Here is a 19,242-nt window from a genome sequence, read left to right on the forward strand (position 1 = left end):
TGCTTACAAAAAGTTCGAAGGTGCCTACTTCTTGCTTAGCTAAAGGAAGCTGTGCTGACATTGAAACCACCCCCCTCTGTAATCATTAAAAGTCAAGGACTATAATTCCACACAAAACTGTAATAAAAAAAAAACCCAACCCCAAGCCCCACCTTACTTTATTGCATTTATTACGTTTGGAGCAGACAAGAAGATGGCATGAAAAAGAAGCAGCATGGTAACAAGGTGTTGGTAAACCCACCCAGTGGCAGGTCAGAGTTGCCTGCATGTTTGTCCAAACTCCCACAACTGTCGCCAGTGCAAAATGTTACCTGTAAAATCTGACCCTAGATATTAACAGCAGGTACCTGTGCTATCAGAATAAAATCAGTCTGGCTCAGAAATGGGTCTATGGCACAGATTTCAATTAATGACTTGCTTTTATATTAGTTGGAGGACAACAGATATAATCAGGCGCTTGACTCCACATGAAGCCTAGTGTGAAGTTCACCTGGCAAAACAGCTTAAATGCATTTGGATCTCTGAGTAAGTGAATATCAGGCTAGTGTTTTACAGCATGTGTCTGCAGCACTTTTATCCGGATACACAGAACCCCAAAGTTTGGTTTATGTTAACACCAAATTGCTTCTTTGACCTGTACCTGCAAAACCAGATGAGTAAAACATCATGAGATGAGCCATTTCCCTTCAAGTAAACTGAACTTTAGATGGCCGTGGGATTGTTACTTCTAATTTAGAATCATAGAAAATAATCATAGAATGGTATGGTTTGAAAGGGACCTTCAAAAATCATCTAGTCCAACCCCATGCAATGAGCAGGGACATCTTCAACTAGATCAGGTTGCTCAGAGCCCCGTCCAGCCTGGCCTGGAATGTCTCCAGGGATGGGGCATCTACCACTTCTCTGGGCAACCTGGGCCAGTATTTTACCACCCTCATTGTAACAAATTTCTTCCTCATGTCTAGCCTGAACCTCCCCTCTTCTACTTTAAAACCATTACCTCTTGTCCTGTCAAGTGATGTTTTTATCTGGTTTGTTAATGTCCACCTTGTATATTGCTTTGTGTCTTGGGCATTGTTTGTCTAACATCTTGGAAATTTCAGTAACAACATCGGCAAATGGAGAAAAGAGAGATCTTCCTTTGAAATATCCATGTTGCCTTAAATTGGGTTGCTTCTGCATCCTAAAACTTACATCTTCCTTTCTTAGCTTGTAGCACAATGTAGTTAGTATTTGAAAAGCAAATACAACCACAACTATGTCCAAGGGCTATAGGATTTTTGTTACATATTGTGATTAGTCACATCTGAGATTTCAAAATATATTACTTTGTTTAATACTCATATTGCAGACTCAGACTGAAGACACTCTGTTATCATTGCTCATCATTTTCAACAGACACTTGCAGATTTTTAAGCAAGAAAGATTGGTTCATCACAAGACACTGAGCTCTGATTAACAGGGTCTTACAACACTTGTTTGTTTACCCAGGTTTGGATGTTTTACTATGATCAGGTGCTTTCTATCTGTTGGCTGCAATAGTATGGCCCTACAATTGGGGAACAGGATGGGGAAATTATCAGCGCAGCTTCTGGCTCTGAGTCAAAATCCAGCCTGGGTTCATGGGCTCTGAACCTCAGCTCAGCTGCAATCAGAGCTGTGACTCTCAAGAAAAGAGAGCTCAGAAGAGTTAGACTGGGAGGGAAATGGAGTGGAGAAAAGAATTACTCTTGGGCAGCATGGTCCAAGTGATGGCGTGGATGTGACTAGGAACACAGTGAAGACAGTGGTGTGACGTCTGAGTGCTGCTCACCAGTCCCTTGAAGTCAGCTTCCCCTCTTCTTCCCTCAGACTTGTGAAGACACTTCTACGTACAGGCTTCCACTTCTATTTGCCTTTTGAAACACATTGTCCAGAGGTATGAGGGTTGGCATTTTGGGTTACTGAGCATAGAATTAGCTATGAAATTGGTGTTCTCTACAGCCTGCCCATTCTCCAAAACAGTCCGTCCAACAGCCATCAAGAGAAAAGGAAGGTAAAAGTAGGGTTCTGCCAACAATGGTGAGAATAATTAAAGCAAATCGCTAAGCTCAGTACTGAAAATGCACAAGTTCATTGCCCTACAAAGAATGCTAGATACATCCTATTTTGAAATTTTTTTAGTTAGTATTTGATTTCTTCGGTAACACTTGCAAGTATCATAAGAATACCATAATACTGCTGCTGAATTTGTGCAGGATATTAGTGTGTTCTGTGTGACTTTCACCAGTTCTTAGTTTTTCAGGTTACCGTAGCAGTCTCAGAATCAGGTCCAAGACAAAAACAAACACAGAAATGAGGCAAGCTGTGAGAATTAGAGCTTCCTGAAAAATTACCCCACAACACAACTAGTCATGGAATAATTACAGAATTGGTAGGTAGAATAATTAATTTGGTTTTTCACTGAAGACTGTGTGGTTTGCGAAAACAGCTGGCTAAACAAGGATGAAAATTGTTGAAGGCTTACAAAGTTTGCCTCAAAATATTTACAATCAATTGCTGGAAGAAGTGCTTGACCTTCTCTAGAAAACAGAGCACTGCGAAGAACAGAGTGTGTTTGAGAAGACATTGTATCCTCTTGCTTGCATGAGCACCTTCACAAACAAAATCCCAGAAGCTGCTGCCATTGAAAGGATGAGGGAGCAGGAACTCCTAGGACGGGAGCAGGAAGGGAGGCTTAGGATGCAGTAGCAATGGAAAAGGTACAAGGAATTGCAAACAAGGTGATTAGAGGAACCATCAAATATAGTGAGATGGCTCAGCCAACCAGAAATCAGAGACTAAGGGTAGTATAACAGACTTGCAGAAAAACATAGGCAGATGAGCAGAATACGAAACATTTAATTATGATCCCTTTCAGTACACATGTTGCAGAGCATCACCTGAAGTGTGCAGGGGCCCAGTTCAGGAAAACCAGAAGTATTTTTTCACAGATTGCTTGTGTAAGCTCCAGTGTTCTCTACCACAAAATGTAGCATGTGGCAAAAGTTCATGTGGGTTCACAGAGGGCTTAGACATAAGGACAGTGAAAACTCAGCTAATGGACATTAACTACAAAATACCATTTTTCACTCTGGAAGATCATGGGCCACATGTCACCAAGTGCCAGGAGCAGCCTTTAGGGGAAGAATCATTACCTTGCTGCCCATATTTCTACTCTTTCTTCCTTGTATGTCCATTACCAAGTGTTAGGGAAGGTATTGGGCTAGGGAGATCTTTTATCTGATGCAGTACGTGTCCACAGGAGGGCCAGCTCATACAGGAAGAGCTGGAGGCAGTGCTAACAGCTGAGGAATGACCAAGAAAAGCCTGTGCTACAATCAACTGCAGGCTCCCTTTGACTGAATTAAGGCTGTCCTCAGAGAAACAGCCATGTAAGCGTTGAATTTGCACACTACCACCCCAGAAGGTGATGCCTCCAGGGTCTGCAACAGCTGTCCCCCCCACACCAGCCTGCCACTGGGAGGGTTTGCTGGGGCACAGGGGCTGCCTGGTTCAGCTGCTACAGCTGGGCAGAGCCCGTTGGGGCCCTGAAGCTGTACAAGGGTAGTGTTTGGCTTGATTTAGGTCCAAAACAAAGTGATAAATGACAGGAACTGAGCAAAGTTATGCCACGTCCTCTGAAATGAGCGCTAGACTGAGAATAGATCCTGCTCACTTGCAAGTCAGGAGCAGGTATCCTGACAGGTGCACGCAAATGGGTATCGCTGGACTTCTTTGTTCAGTAGTGCACAGGCCTGTGTTGTGAAGGCTTCTTCTAGGTAAAATGCTGCTTTTTCTCCTCCTGTGAGGGAGATGAGAAAGAGAATGGGGCACAAAACTGCTGGAGCCCAGTGTTTTCTCACAGAAACAGCACAGGGAGAGAGGGCCGGCGCTGGGGCTGGCCAGACCTGAGTGGGTCCAGGGCATCCTGTGAGGCTCTCCCCAGCCACCCACTGCTGCTCGGACAGGGAGAGAATGGAAAGAGCAAATGCTGGTTCACACCCCAGTTACATCCCAGAGTATCTCTGGAACACTGACTTCCAAAGGGCCACCCTACAGCTCCCACCATACAGTGGTCGGGCACAGGGCCTGCCAGGTAGTCTCTGGCCCCAGGCACCTGCTGCTGTTTGAGGGACTCAGAACCCGTCCAGCGGGGAAGGACAGGAAAATCCCATTTTGCTAATTCCTGGTCTCCATTTCTAGCTGGTTTATGTCCAGGAGTGACTCAGGACAAAATGGTCAGCCCTCCTTAGAAAAAATAAGTAAATAAATAGGTAGACAGATAGATATGTCTGACACATCAGTGCACGCCAGTTGAAACATAGCCTGGACTTTGTGTCATTCCCGATCTGAAGGAAGCTGGGGTTTGCATGCCAGAGCTGCAGGCAGGGAGGAACCCCTGTCCACTCCTCTGTCCCCCTGACCTGTCTCCTCCACTGCCCGCGGCAGCCAGGCCAGGCTGGCAGAGGTTGGCTGTGAATGGGCCCCGTGATGGACCCCAAGTCAGTGGGGTCTCATGGTCCTGTGTTAAACATGTGAGGGTTTTTTTTTCTTTCTTTCTTTGGTTTGCTTTGTTTTATGACAGTCACTGAGAAGGGCAGCACCCCAGGCTGTTTACAGCAGTAAAACAGCTGTAAGCAAAGGTTGGGTGTTCACCAGCCTCCTGTGTGGCAGTTGCTGCAAATGGCGGCACTGGCCAACGGCTGGGTAACGGCTGGCAGTGCTGCCTGGGGTGAGGCCGACCCTGAAAGCAGCAAGGTGCCCGTCCCCTCATGTCCCACCCCAGTCCCTGCCAAGGGGAGCATGTCTCTAGTGTGTGAGTGTGAGGGTTTCACCTTTCGACAGTGCCAGGGCAGCTGGGGCAGCCATCCAGCCTCACCGCGGCCAGGAGGCACTGGGATATGGGAGCTGCCAACTGACAGACCCTTGGGTGCAGCGAGGGCAGCTGCTGACCCGTTAGTTTGCCTTTGGGTTGTCCCTAATTGTCCCACTTGCTGTCTAGTGTAAACTGCCAGACTTTTCAGTTGTGTAGGTGGTTTCATCAAAGTAATTCCCCGGTTTCAGATCAGCAGAGCCAGTATCTGCTGGGGCTTCTGGGTCTCTCTATTGCATGTCTCATTGGCACCCAGTGTATTTTCACTTGAGGCTCTGTGAGTAAATGTAAAGTCCCATGTGCCTCCCATCCTACTACCTATGAACTGCCACTAAATGAATTCACAAGTTTTCTTTTTTTCACTTATTGCGAAAGAGTGACGGATAAAGCTAAATAATATAGCGCTATACATGGTTAGTGATTAACAAAAAAGTGCAGGGCAAGCACAGTAGCAATGAAGACCACAGAGTTACTGGAAAAAACCCTAGAAATTTCTTGAGATTAAAATTCCTTAGTTGCTTAGTTGTTAGTGGAAGATGAGACATACAAATAAATTTGAATACATTATTATGATTGTATGCAAGTGTAAGGATTCTTTGTAGCCCTACCAGCAGCTTAGGTAGTTACCAGACTGATCTCAAGAATATCTGCCCATGGCACACAACTTTTGCATGAATCCATGCCCTGGGTTGTTCTTGTGCCTACCCCTGCCTCTTCCTTTTTGAGGTTATTGATGCATATTTCTATTGTACATCCTAATGAGTATTCTCCTGGCTTTGGGTGATTTCTTTTCTAACACTATCCAAGAATATGAGACACAAACAGATTTTTTTTTTTTCCCATTTAGTCTTCCATTTAAAAAGACCAAAATCCAAAATCAACCAACCAAACAAACAAAAAACCAAATCCAAAACATTACAGCAATTTGTTAGCATGCTGAATGTTGCTCTGTTCAGCCCAGTAATAATTTAACTGTGTACTAGTCCCTAAACACCTTTAAGATTGAGTAGTGAACTAATCATTTGCTACTATTATGACTTCCTCACGCATTTCCTTCCAAGGTTAAAAAAAAAAAAAAAAAAAGAAAGAAAGAAAGAAAAAAAGTAAAATAAAATCTCAGGGTTTTTTTTTACAACTTTTTCTTTATTTTGGAAGTTCCTGCAGTCAACATTTTTCCATTTTTTTCAAGTGCAGAATGTAGATCCAGAGGAGTTTTCTTACTTTTTTTGCTTCAGTGGGCAATGGGAATAGGTTTAGACTGATGTCTTGTTGAAAGAGGGAAACTGAGAATATTATCCCTTAGAATTCAGCAGAAGCTATAGGCAGGTATTTTGCTCCATTATGTGTTGCAATGGATCTAACATGAAATGTGGTAGTGATTCTCCTTCCCTCTGCACTTTCTCTCCATTCTGTATTCTCTGAGTACTGAACAAGAGTGAAAAATGACATTTCTTGGCCACTTTCTGCTGACAAAAGTTTGCCCGGTGCTGGAGGTGGAAGGGATGTCTCTTAAGACTACACAAATCAAGATCACTCCCAAATAAAAGAGAAAGTTTGCTAAAGAGTTAGCAAGAAGGGAAAACCAGACATTTGAAAACTCCCTGAAGTTTTCTAGGCTGTCTTTCAGAGAATGATGCAGGATGTCAGGTTCCTGGAAGGGCAGCATCTGCCCTCAGTACACAGAGGTTCAATGTTGGTGCCTCTGAGCAGAGACAAACTCTGCCGGCGTGTGGGTGTGGAGGTGCTGCCACTTCACGCCTGGCTTAGATTTATGCCATTTGGATTCCAAATGAAGTTGGAGCTAAATGTGGTAACACAGAAAAATAAACTGGAAAAGAACAACCCTTCCTAGCAAAATATTTTATGGAAGCTGCCCCAGAGGGTTTACTCAGAATTGTACAGCATATTGCAAAGACTTGCATCTGTACTTGATAACAAGAACTTGAACTAAGGTGTCTGAGCACAAAGGTAATTGATGCATCAGACTATTCTTATTTAACTGCCTGTCACTTCCAGTCACATGTAAATCCTGCTTAAATGGGAGCCTGTGTCTCCTAATGATAATGGGGAAGCTGTGATTATCTGAGGTGTGGAAGTGAACAGCATCATAAGGGGACCAGAGGGCAGGCAGTTCTGAGTGGCGATATGGCTGGCGGTACTGCAGTGAGGCTACCTGCAGCAGCTTGAGCTGTTGTCTTTCCTGGCTGGCTGTTTTCCTTCCATTTAAGCCCTGATAGCAGTTCATTTGTCAGCCACAGCTTCTGTGAGGCTCACAGTGGTCAACACTTGAGGAAATCCTTTCTGTGAGCAACAGTTGCCTGGACAAGTGCCCCAGCAGCACCTGCACCCCAAGGTAAGCACATCTTCGCAGCTCACAGCAGAAGCTATTCCTGCCTCTGTGTTGGAAGAGCCTGCTGTGATTGCAGCCTGTTCTCACTGTCTCTGTGACTCTTCACAGCCTGTCAATTTTTCTATTGACACTTTTTTGGTTCATTACAACCTCTCTCTTTTCGGTAGGCTTGCTTCCAGAAGAGTAAAGTGCTTAGGCTGCCTCCATCCAGCAAGTGGTACATGAACTCCTCCAAAGCTGTTGTTTGAGTCTGCGTCCATGTTCACTTCATTACCAGTTTTATCCTTTTTATCCTTCTTTGGTTTACCTTCACATGTTCACACAGACAGCAATATGGAACTGAACTGGGAAAACAAGTCACACATAAAATATTCAAGAAAGATGTGACAGATACTTCCCCAGTTTGTCAGCTCTGTCTGAGATTCATCTCCTGGCTAATCTGTTGCAAAGTCTACTTATGTTCTGCAGAAGACTTAGTTTTCATCCTCACACAGTGCAAGTAATCCATCTATTTGTGTGTGAAGGCTTTGTTTAATCTTTACTTTCTTCCAGAGAGAACACATCCTCTGTTTGATCCAGAAAATTATTAGTAGCAACAAGTGAGGGAAGCAGGAAAAAAGGCCTGCAACTTCCAAATAGCATCCTCAAACTACAGATAAGGAGTAAACCAAATATTAGATTGGTGCAAAAATAATTGCAGCTTTGGACTGTGAAATTGAAATCATTATACCTAGGCTCAAATACAACTTTATTAATCAAAATAGGGACCCTTTGCAATCAAAACATTTTTGCCAATGAGAAATAAGTTTGTTTATTCCTGTAACATAAGAATCCACGCTTCAGGATTTGACAAACTCTTGGAAAGAATTTTCTGCATCCTGCTGGTGTGGAAGCATTTTCCCTGTCACAAGTTGTCAAGTAACTTGAACAAGTGGTAGTGAGTTGATGAGGTGTCAGGTGAAGATGGCAGAGGAGGAAAAACTTCATAGCCTAATTCATTCAACTTTTGAAGCATTGTTTGTGTGACATGTGGTCCAGTGTTGCCGTGGAGAAGAATTGGGCTCTTTCTGTTGACTAATGCCAGCTGCAGGTGTTGGAGTTTTCAGTGCACCTCATCGATTTCCTAAGCATACTTCTCAGATGCAATGGTTTCACTGGGATTCAGAAAGCTATATTGGATCAGATCAGCAACAGATCACCAAACAGTGACCATGACCATTTTTGGTGCAAGTTTTGCTTTGAGAAGAGCTTTGGAGGTTCTTCTTGGTTCAATCACCGAGCAGGTTGTCATTTCTTGTCATATAAAATCTGCTTTTCGTCGCATGTCACCATCCAATTGAGAAGTGTTGTTGTTGTGTAGAATAAGAGAAGACAACACTTCAAAATGACAGTTTTTTGGGGTTTTGGTCAGCTCATGAGTCACCCACTTATTGAGCTTTTTCACCTTTCCAATTTGCTTCAAACGCTGAACAACTGTAGAAACGTCGACACTAAGTTATTTGGCAACTTCACATGTGGTTGTAAGAGGATCGGCTTCGATGATTGCTCTCCATTGGTCATTGTCAGCTTTCCATGGCCGGTCACTATATTCCCCATTTTCAAGGCTCTCATCTCCTTTGTGAAACTTCTTGAACCACTGCTGCACTATACGTTCATAAGCAGTTCCTGGGCCAAATGCTTTGTTGACTTTGCGAGTTGTATCCGCTGCTTTACCATCCATTTTTAACTCAAATAAGAAAATCACGTGAATTTGCTTTTTGTCTAACATTATTTCCATAGTCTAAAATAAATATAAAATAAACAGCAAGTAAGAAGTTAGTAGCAAAAATACATAAAGCGGGAAAAGCGCATCAAAATGGTGTATAACGTAACCACATTTATTTCAGGATGTGTTGTAATATCAAATGGCAAATTTCAACAATGCAAAAAAACGCAATTCCTTTTGTACCAACATAATATTAAGCAACAAATGTCTTTCCTTATGCTTAGGCAACACTGACTGTTCCTTTGATAGCAAATGCTGAAAACATGCACAAACATCGTGTTTGTACAATTCCTAATTAATTGTTTCAAGTTATTTCCTCAACACCTAAGATGTACATGATATCTGAGTCAATTTGAAGCCTTCAGTTTATAGCTCAGAACAGGTTTGTTCAAATGATGTTAGGCTCAGCACAAACATCTTGACCCAATTTAGTAACCAGAGTCACACTAGGAGGCTGGCATGAGGTGGGTGTTGTGCTATTCACATGGGGGAAAAATAACGGTGGTAGTAATGCTAGCCATAACTGAACCTAAGGCTGGGGAAAACTGGCTTTTATTTCTAATCTGCATTATACAATGATGCAAGAGGGGAAAAGTGTTGGAAATTGGGTACAAACTGTTTAACTCCATCTGCTTTGATCCATGGCTGTGCACTTGCACTGGCAGGGGAACTGCAAAGTGACGGATAACACATTGTCTGCATCACTCTCCAGTGCTGTGCTGGAGCATCCTGTTCAAACACGTTATCTCTCCCATCTTGGTTGCAAACTAAAGAGTTCAGCAATGGTAACAAATCAGCGTGATTACTGCATGGGCACAGCATCATTATATATCATCAACAGGGTGACATAGCAAAATCATGTTGAAGCCTGTCTTGTGTTATCTGTGACTAATATGACCTGTTGGTTGCTCATCAACAATCCTTTAAACTTTTTAGGGTCATCTGTTATTTCTCATGCGCTGGTGTCTTGAATTTTGAAACAGTTTGGCAGTACAGGGGAGATCTCTGTTCCTTGTGTGGCAGCAGTAAGAGAACTTCTCTGTGAAGCAGCCAGCACACCCAAGGGTCTGGAGCACATTCATGGGGCCACAGCAGCTCTGCCTTAGCCAGCACCTGTTAGCGAAAACCTCATGATCTTGCTTTTGTCCCCAACAGAAAGATTCTGTTAAGGAAAGAATTAGTGATAAGGAGAATTATGAAAAGTAGTATGAGCCAGAAGAACTATTAGAATTACACAGAGACATAGCATATGGCTTTTAGACGGGCATTTAATTCCCTTTTTCCAACTTGCCTGTTGTACCTCTCACATTTTAGTTCCTTTTTCTTCCCGAGGAATTAAAAAAAAATTTATTTTAATATAAAATGCAGTTTTGGCTGGTCACAGCAACTTTTAAGGTAACTTAAAGATAGAGCAGAGAAGTAAATACACATCAGATAACTCTGAGGTGGTATTTCAACACTCTGATTAAACCAGCATTTTATTACTCCAATATTAATGTTAGTTTCAATTTTAAATTTAATTTCACAGAATCACAAACGAAAGATATTTCCCTTTTCCAAGCCATTTGGATGAATCATTGAAGTTAGATTTGAATTATCTTTATATTTACTAGAGACATCTTCATTTTCTGCATCTCTTATACCCTTACAGCGTATTTTGAATTTTCAGCATTTTCAGTCAAATTCAGGGAGAAATTAAAAATAGGAAAATCTCCATTCTGATGGGGTCCCATTTTCCCCAGGCTGTGACCCAGCACACTCAGGAGTTAATTTGCAATGAGAAACAACTGAGAGCCAGTGGCAACTAACGCTGGGATTTCTGGATGCTTTCAAGATTATAGACTGGTCACTATGCGGACACATTCCAAGAACTGAAAACGCAAGTCAGTACCAGAGTAACATCTAGCACAGCAAGTGCAGCGAAACCCTCAAGCTGATCTGTGAAGTTTAGGTCCTTTTTCTATTTTGAACAGGCTTTTTTCTGAATAGTAGCAGAGTTATAATTGGACTTATAGCATTATAAGAGGAAACACAGCCATGACAGCTTTAAAATATATGACAGCCAGCACTTCCTCCTCCTTCACAAAAAGGTTGGCTGTAATTCTGCAGTGCACTAGAGACCAGTCTGGGAGCTGAGGCTGTCCCGATCTCCTGCTGCACTGCCTGCCTATAAGCTGTTCAGAATCATGAAACACTGACAGTCTTCTTTAAAGCAAACTTGAACTAAATAAAACTGACTTGAACATTTACTATTGCTTTTAAGTATATGTATGATGAAAGGGAGGAACGGGGAAAAGTTAGATGCAGCATAGCCGAGGATGTTAATCCCACATGTACCCTGTTCATAGTCTGCAGTCACTTGAGTGCTATTTCACCGTATCGGTGTTTCTGTCCTGAAAACAAGGTTTCACAGAGTGGTTTGAAGCACTTGCTTTTAACAGCAACAGCCAGAGCAGAAATGTCCTGGAGCGTGTGACCGAACACTGGCTGTCAGACTCGTTAATGGGTTGATGGAAGGAAACACACACCAGCCACTTCCCAGCTAACAAGGCGCTGGCCGCTCCTCGCTCAGCTCCGTCGGCCTCTCGGGCAGCAGCTTGTTTGCCAAGGATATTTTGGAGGAGGCGTGGGAGGAGGGGGAGATGCTGCTGTATGTTCAATGCAAAGCACTTGGCTGTGATAGGCTGAGGGACGTGGATTCTCTGCCTATATCTGCCGGCAGCTGCATCCTCTGCACTTTACAACTGGCACAGAGGAGCAAAGAAAGACAGTGAGAAGACAGAGGAGAAGGAAAATCCTCACCAGCTCACTGTAAGTAACATTGTTTGTCCTTAAAGCTTTGTGATTGTTTAATTCAAGTAGGTGCCTTTGGATTAATGCAACAATTGGTTACTTAGAGGTGGAGCTCTGCTAATAAACAGACAGACTCTGCTATTTAAGGGACAATCTGGGATGCTCAAAAGCAGTTCTTTTTAACCTAAATTTGCACAATGTAGTGTGCATCTCTCATTTTGTGTCTGCTTGATTTTACATATGATGTATGTCAGTTATAATTGTTTCTGTACATTTATACAGAATCCCAGGTTTCCCAAAGTTTGTCCGAACAACTAAGCAGACCTTGAGGAATTCTCTGCACAACATATTGAATACTGATATTTTCAGGATAAATTTAATGCATGACGTTTTAGGGTAAGGTTTTCTTTAGAAATCACCCTCTCCCATCACTATAATAGCACCTCAGAAAGGATAATTCCTAAATCACAGGCTCTGTGCCAGTGACAGTAATGAATAAAACCAGCAACTTCTAACTGGAAAAGGAAATTTTTAAATGACATGTAGGGCCTCTAACATTTATACTTAATTCTTGGCTTGTGCAAAGGTAGAAGTACAGAGTAGATCCAGTTCATTTTACTCATGCTGAGATAGAATTCGTCTTACAGTCCTTATTCAGGCAATACTCCTATTGCCAATTGTAGAAGTTGAGCTTAACTGTACAAGAGCTACAAAAACCTTCAGGTGTGTTCAACAGCAGAAAGTCCTCATGGCTTCAGTGGTGTCACTACAGCACCACAAGCCTTCAAACTACATTATATTCTGCAACAATCAGTTGGCAGAATAGAAAGTGCACTTGTCTCATTTATTGGAAAGATACACAGTTATTACTTTTTTTTGAGCCAATGCAGCTATCAGTTTGAGGTGCTATTAATGTGTCTTTGCTTTCTTCCTTTCTGTATCTAATAGTAGGAGCTGCTAAAAGATTTTATTCTGTTTAGCTATTTTTTATTGTACTTTGATGAACTGGAGAACAGTCACTCATAAAACTATAATATGTTGAACACACCTCTCTCATAATTTGTTCTCTTTTTCCTCTTTTTTCCTTTTTTTCTCTTTTTCTTCCTCATAACATATATCCTGGTAATATTTTGATATCTTTTACATTTCTATTTAGCTGATAGGAAAAACAGAGTCTAAAATCACAGACAATACTTTTTAAGAGGAATAATGAATAAGCTGAATGCTATCTACATAATATTTAAAGTATAAATGTATTTAGCATGTAATTGTACATAAACTGCTTACATTATACTGAATATACAATATAAAGACTAACAGGTAGTTTCAGTGACTTCACTAAAATAAAATGTTGCCATGTTCTAATTTCTGTGCACTGAGGTAGAAGGAATAGTTTAAGCAAAGCAGCAAAGCATACGCCAACTTTAGATTGTGTTGTGTCCTTGACCTGTGACAAATTCCAGCAAAATTATAGAGCAAAGAGTTTATAGATGAATGATAATAAAAATCAGAAAGTTACATTGATATAATATAAAGTTTAACATGATTGTTCTTCTTTTTATCTGAAGTTAAGAGCAAAACTCGATCTTCCTCAGTAAAGTAGGACTTGAATTTAAGAAGTATGCAGTGGTGACAATATCCATTGACTCTTGCTGGGAACAAAAGCACTCAGACATAATATATGTTTGGTAAAATTTTATTTTATCAATCAGAGTGATGAATATGATGAACTTGGATACAGAATGTGCTTACAAAGTGGTAGAGGTTGATAATGAGGCAGGGTGCCTTCTGAGAGGCTGTGCTCTCCTCACTTGGGGTTCATCTGGCAGACATTGAATATAATGAAATTCATCCTGGAAGGTGTGGCATCCCTGACAGCATCGAGCCTTTCTCACTCCTTATGGCCCTTCAGGAAAACAGACCACTATTAGATACTTTAGAGAGAGGTTCAGTTTCTCTGAAATTTGCATTTAGTTTTGGAATCTCAGCCTGCGGTATTTTGCTGTTTAAGTCCCTTCAAGTTAAGTGGATATTTTGAGTACACACAGATTCTAACACTCAGCCCTTCAGAAAACATGGATGCTCTCAAAAAGTGTTTTCATTTTAGACCCTAACAGCTGAGGTGACTAAGATATATTCTTAGAAAATCACATTCTGTATTTTTAAAATATACTGGCATAGATGGTACTTCTATGCATTGTGTTGCTGCATTGTATGTGTGCTGAATATGCATGTGAGAGGTAGAAGAGAGAAATATTCTGTACTGGTAAAGAGGTGAAGTAATTTGCATTTTTAGAGTACTAACTGATAAGCATTAGAATTGTCAGATATTTGGTCTATCGGCCTCTGCACCAAGTAATACTTTCAAGCAGATGAGGTGAGCTCTATAAGGAGCAGTCGAGGAATAGGATACAAGTAGGGATGAGAGTGTAAGTGGGTCTTGTCACTCACAGAAGAACAGACGTAAAAGGGGAAGTGAAAAGGAAAATTTAGATGACCACTCTGTTCCTGCAAGGAGAATGGCTTCACAGTGTCTGGTGAGATTTGTGTGTTGTGGTAGGTAAGAAATTTTCAGGCAAAGACTTTTAGGAAAGAACATGCATGGCTACAGAAAAACAGATGTTTAGAAAAATTTTAATTTTTCAGTATTGTCTTTGGGGGAAAGAAGAAAGAAATACTTTGCTTCAGATTGAAGCAGATAGATGTATTTCACTGGATGAAGCTGAACTTAAAGTTCATTAGAGGTTAACTAAAATCAACAAATCTGATTGCTTAAACACAGTCTTTCAAAGGGGAGATGACACACAACACTGCCCACCAGAACCCTCTGAGACCCATAACAACTCCTGGTAATGCGTTTCTGGCAACTTAGCAGCAAGATCTGAGAAAGGCCCTAATTCCCCTTTCAGAAAGACATAGAGAGGGCCAAATAAACATCATGGCGAAATAGAGTAATATAAATCTGACAAAACAGCAACAAGAACAGCTTTTCTCTGGGGATCTAGAAGTCCCCCCTGTGCAGATCCCTGCTTTCCCAGTGGTTCCTGACCTACAGCAGCACCCTTCCTTCTTAAATAGCAGCTGCAGACACTGCACACAAATTCCAGATTCTCTGTTTCTAGGATGGTGTTTATCAATTATGTTTTTCTTTGGTCATGTGGCAGTACTAACTTAAACATAATGAAGCCTAGAAGGGTCTCTTTTTTCTCGAAATGATGTTCTTAGTTAGAAATCCTTAGCACAAATAACTGATATCTAAGAAATTATCTTTTATAACATAATATTCACACTGTGCTCAAAGCGAAGATCTGAAGGTACGTGAACTAAGTATAGTAATTCTTTACACAAGCAGTGAGAATCTTTGTTTCACTTGTCAGTTTTCTTACTGGACACCAGGAACAATATCACTCACTCGATCTGAGTGTATAAAGATTCTCGGATGCTTTTCAGTCACTGTGGCCTCAACCTTGTATTCACTGAGCTCTCAAAATTCAAAGGCACATACATTAAAGAAGCTGGGAGGGCCAGGATGGCAGGAGCAGGCACCCCAGCAATATGGATTTAAGTTTGCAAAGCACTTTTCAGGCAAAGTCCAGCTCATGTCAGCTGAGCCAAACATCGCTTGGGTGTGCTCAGACAGTCTCTGCTGGGCTCAAAGGACACGAAGAGCTCCAGTCCAACATCTTGGAAATAGGGACAGCCCCAGACGAAGCTTCCTCACATCCTCCTGCAGAATTCAGTACAGATCAACTCTAAGTGGATTCTAACTTAAAACTCAGTAAGAAATAAGGTTTTGTAAATGGCACAGCATGTGCATTTACAGAAAAAGAGTAAAGAAGCTAAATCTTGAGGCAAGAAAGGAGGCAAGAAGGAGATAAAAGGACAGGGCAGCACAGTGGATCACTGTGATAACTGTGGTTATTATAGCTTGCTATTATTGATTCTAACAGAAACACACAGGTTACTATTTCCTTAGACCTCTTCTTTGTAAGGCAGGAGGCAGCTGATTATGTGCCACATAATGGTGCCGCATCCTTGTGTCAACCAGCAACAGTAGGGATTAAATCCGTGATTTCTGAATCTTCAACAATGTGCCTCTTCCGCTGAAGATCCAGCCTATCTGTATTAGTCTAATCTACATCAGGATCCAGACATCAAAGATTTAACAGTGTGAATTACTTCTGTACCATGTCCAAGTAATTCTGAAGTGGAGCAGAACGCAAATACAACACTGTAGAATGCAAATGCAACACTGTATGGGCATTGGCCTTACATGCAGCACTTAAAGTGACCTTTTTTTCCCCCCCCCCTTTTTTTTTTCCTTAGGGTTTTCCCATACTGGGATACCCATGGATGCTGCAGAGTTCCGCAAGAGAGGGAAGGAGATGGTGGACTATATTGCAGATTACCTGGAGAACATAGATAAAAGACAGGTCTTCCCAGATGTGGAACCAGGATATCTAAGGCCCCTCATTCCAGACTGTGCACCCCAGGATCCTGAGAGCTTTGACGATGTCTTTAAAGACATTGAGAAGATCATTATGCCAGGGGTAAGAAAAATGGATCTGTAGTGCAATGTTCAACACTGCATTTAGGTGTTCAAAGACTTTAAGGAAAGTGTAGATTGAAGCCTGTGCAGCTGGACCTTATGAACATAAGTGTCCACACTGACTAGCTTTGCGAAGGCGGGAGTCTGCTTTACATCCATAATTCAATATGATCTAACACTTTACAGAACTAACGTTTTCTGTTCTTGATAGAAATTATCAAATCATTCTTTTGCTTCATGCAAGGCTTGTTTTTGGAAATAATTCCATTTCTTCCCTTGAATTGTTTAATGCAAAGCTTCATAACTTTCAGTTTCATGTCGGGTTTTTTTTGTGACTTGCAAAGCACAGTAAATATTTTATAGAATGGGATTCGTATTGGTCTGATCTGCCTCACGTGTTCCTTCAAGCTGATCTTTAAATGTTAAAATTCTCTTTGGAGACTTCTTTTTATTGCAGAGCTGACTAGAAAGGATTCTTCCCAATACTTGTTCTGTTGACTTACTCTCCTAAATGTCAGCTTCTTCTAGTACCTTTTAAGGCAGACAGCCACTACCGAAGATTAGTCCTTGGATAGACAGTGTTGGACAGAAAGTGTAAAATACAGTGTCTGGCATGTATCCATTTCTGAATCTTTCTTAATTTTCCACTCATGATATACATTCTTTATTCTAAATATATGCTTGTATCCTAATGCCTGTAAACAGCTCACAGAGGACTGGATTATTAGTAAATGTAATCTCTCCTTTGGAGAATTAAAACAACGTAGACTACATTAATGAATTATGTCTAACACATGCAAACACTTGCATTGCTGGTCCCAAGTATGGTTGCCTTTCCTTTTTCATTGAATGAAGACACTGATCAATTTTTTTTTTTTTTTTTGTGAAGTAGAACAGAAAACACTTTGTTTTGAACACTTGATAACATTCAATAAAATAATAACATATTAAAAAATAAGAAATGAATGATTTGTGTATAGAAAGTGATACATTCAATTCCAATTAAGTCATCAACATATGATGTTCTCTTTCAACTAAATTGGTTTTTCCTTGATATTTACCTGTTCTGCAAAAAATTTACTTTTACAAATTGATACAATCTGAAGAAGAAATGTTCTATCCAATCTTTTGCTCTTGTGAAATATTAGTGTTTGTGACACAAAGAGCAGAAGGACGTAAATCCCTGTGTTGTTTCTACTAAATACTGAAGACTCACATGAGCACACAATCAGAAGGTCATAGCTTAGTAGAGCTTGGATGGCATTTGTAGAGATTAGTTCACCCCACGGCTCTGAGCAGAGGCAGTTACAGCAAGTTGCTCAGGACCTTGTTGAATTGGGTGTTGAATGTCTCCAAAGATGCAGTCTTCACAATCTCTCTGTTTTCCTGTTCCAAACTTTGACCACCTTCACAGTAAAAACAAAAAAGCTTTTTCTTATGTTTAAGTGGGATTTTCTGTATTTCAATTTGTATACATTTCTTCTTGTCTTGTCACTGGATACCACTGAAAAGAATCTGGCTTCATCTTCATTACAGCTTCCCATTAGGTGTTTGTATACATTAAAAAGATACGCCAGGGTACTGATTCCTAGGGCATACCACTGGCCTCCAGCTGTTTGTTCTGTGTGTGTCATGCCGTAGCATACAGGTGCTTCAGAGAGACACCCACTTGTGCTGATTTCCTGGAAAAGATATGAGAGCTTCCCTCTTTAATGCTATACTCTCAGCACTTCCTTATTTATGTGCATACACCTGGGGTGGGTCTGCTTTAGCCCTATCTTGTTTTCAAGATCTTTCTTGTACACATTACCCTTCACCCTTTGCTTACCAACTCAGTCTATCTTCCTGTCTTGACTGTTGGTTTTCATTTCCTTTTCACATCATTCATAGTTTGAAGCTGTCCTTAACAGGTTAGTCAGCCTGTCTACAAATATCCATTGTCCCAATTGTTCAGGGGATCCTCTCTCTTCCTAGCAGTTGATCCTCAAAGAGGGTCCCACTGGTCTTAAAATCTAGATCCCTGTTGTCAACACCAGGATCAACACTCATGTTGCTTGAGTGTTTTACGAGACACAGCGGGGCTCCCAACCCATCTGCTACCAGGACACTGAACCTATTCTGTAGTTGCAGTTCTGAAAGTTGCAGGTGGAGCAGAAGCCTTCTTTCTAGTGCCATAGTTGCAAGGTTCGTCCTTCACTATCACAGGACTGCATTTTCCAACTGAATAAGAAGAGACTCTGATTGCATCTCCTTTGGTACATTTCAGGGTTCAGGCTCTTGTTTCTGAGCTACCTTGTGTTATGTCTCAGAGAATATCTACTCAATCTCCTTGTTGTCATCTCTGATACTACACTATCTGCTGACCTCCTTATGCTGCTCCTTTACATGGTGACACAGACCCTGAAAAGCTGCAAAGCCTCAAGAGCTTAGTCTGGATTGAGACCTGTGATGTGCCCTGTGGAGTGTCACCATCACAGCAGAGACCACGTACACTAACCTTAGCAAGGTTTCTGAACCTCTTCTGTGCATACTGCTGCACAAACAGCTTTGTCTGTTGACCGCCTATTTTAGTTGTGCTTACTGAAACTGAAGTGTGAAAATGATGGTACTGTACAAACACATGGAGGCAGGGAGCATAGAAGAACGTAGCATAGAAAGACTTGTTCACGTTTGGTTGAGAGACCTTTAAAATGATTTATAGTTGGTTTTAGGTACTGTCATGGAGGCACTCCAGAGTCAGTTTTAGGCGGACAACAAGGTCCAAAACAGACTTTATTCTTGCCAAAAAAGTACAGCAAATAAGCTGACCAAAAAAGGGTTTATACAATTAGTTAGCACTCCAGTAACATAAAATACAGGTTCATATATCAGTTGAGGAGATTATTGGGGTG

The 19,242-nt window shown here is 41.3% G+C and overlaps 1 protein-coding gene across 5 annotated transcripts in view; it reads left to right on the plus strand.

Moving 5' to 3' along the window:
- Positions 1–16,151: 16,151 nt before the first annotated feature.
- The window catches only part of DDC (dopa decarboxylase), a gene marked incomplete at its 5' end in the record, with an annotated part of 43,895 nt that continues 40,804 nt past the window's right edge, over positions 16,152–19,242 (plus strand). For all 5 annotated transcript variants that reach the window (XM_082045185.1, XM_082045186.1, XM_082045189.1 and 2 more), the window contains one exon: positions 16,152–16,352. In XM_082045185.1, the coding sequence (XP_081901311.1) occupies positions 16,152–16,352 (201 nt within the window). The remainder of the gene's footprint in view (positions 16,353–19,242) is intronic.

Source organism: Streptopelia decaocto (assembly GCF_964273445.1).
Source record: "Streptopelia decaocto genome assembly, chromosome: 2".
In the NCBI taxonomy this organism is placed as follows: domain Eukaryota; kingdom Metazoa; phylum Chordata; class Aves; order Columbiformes; family Columbidae; genus Streptopelia; species Streptopelia decaocto.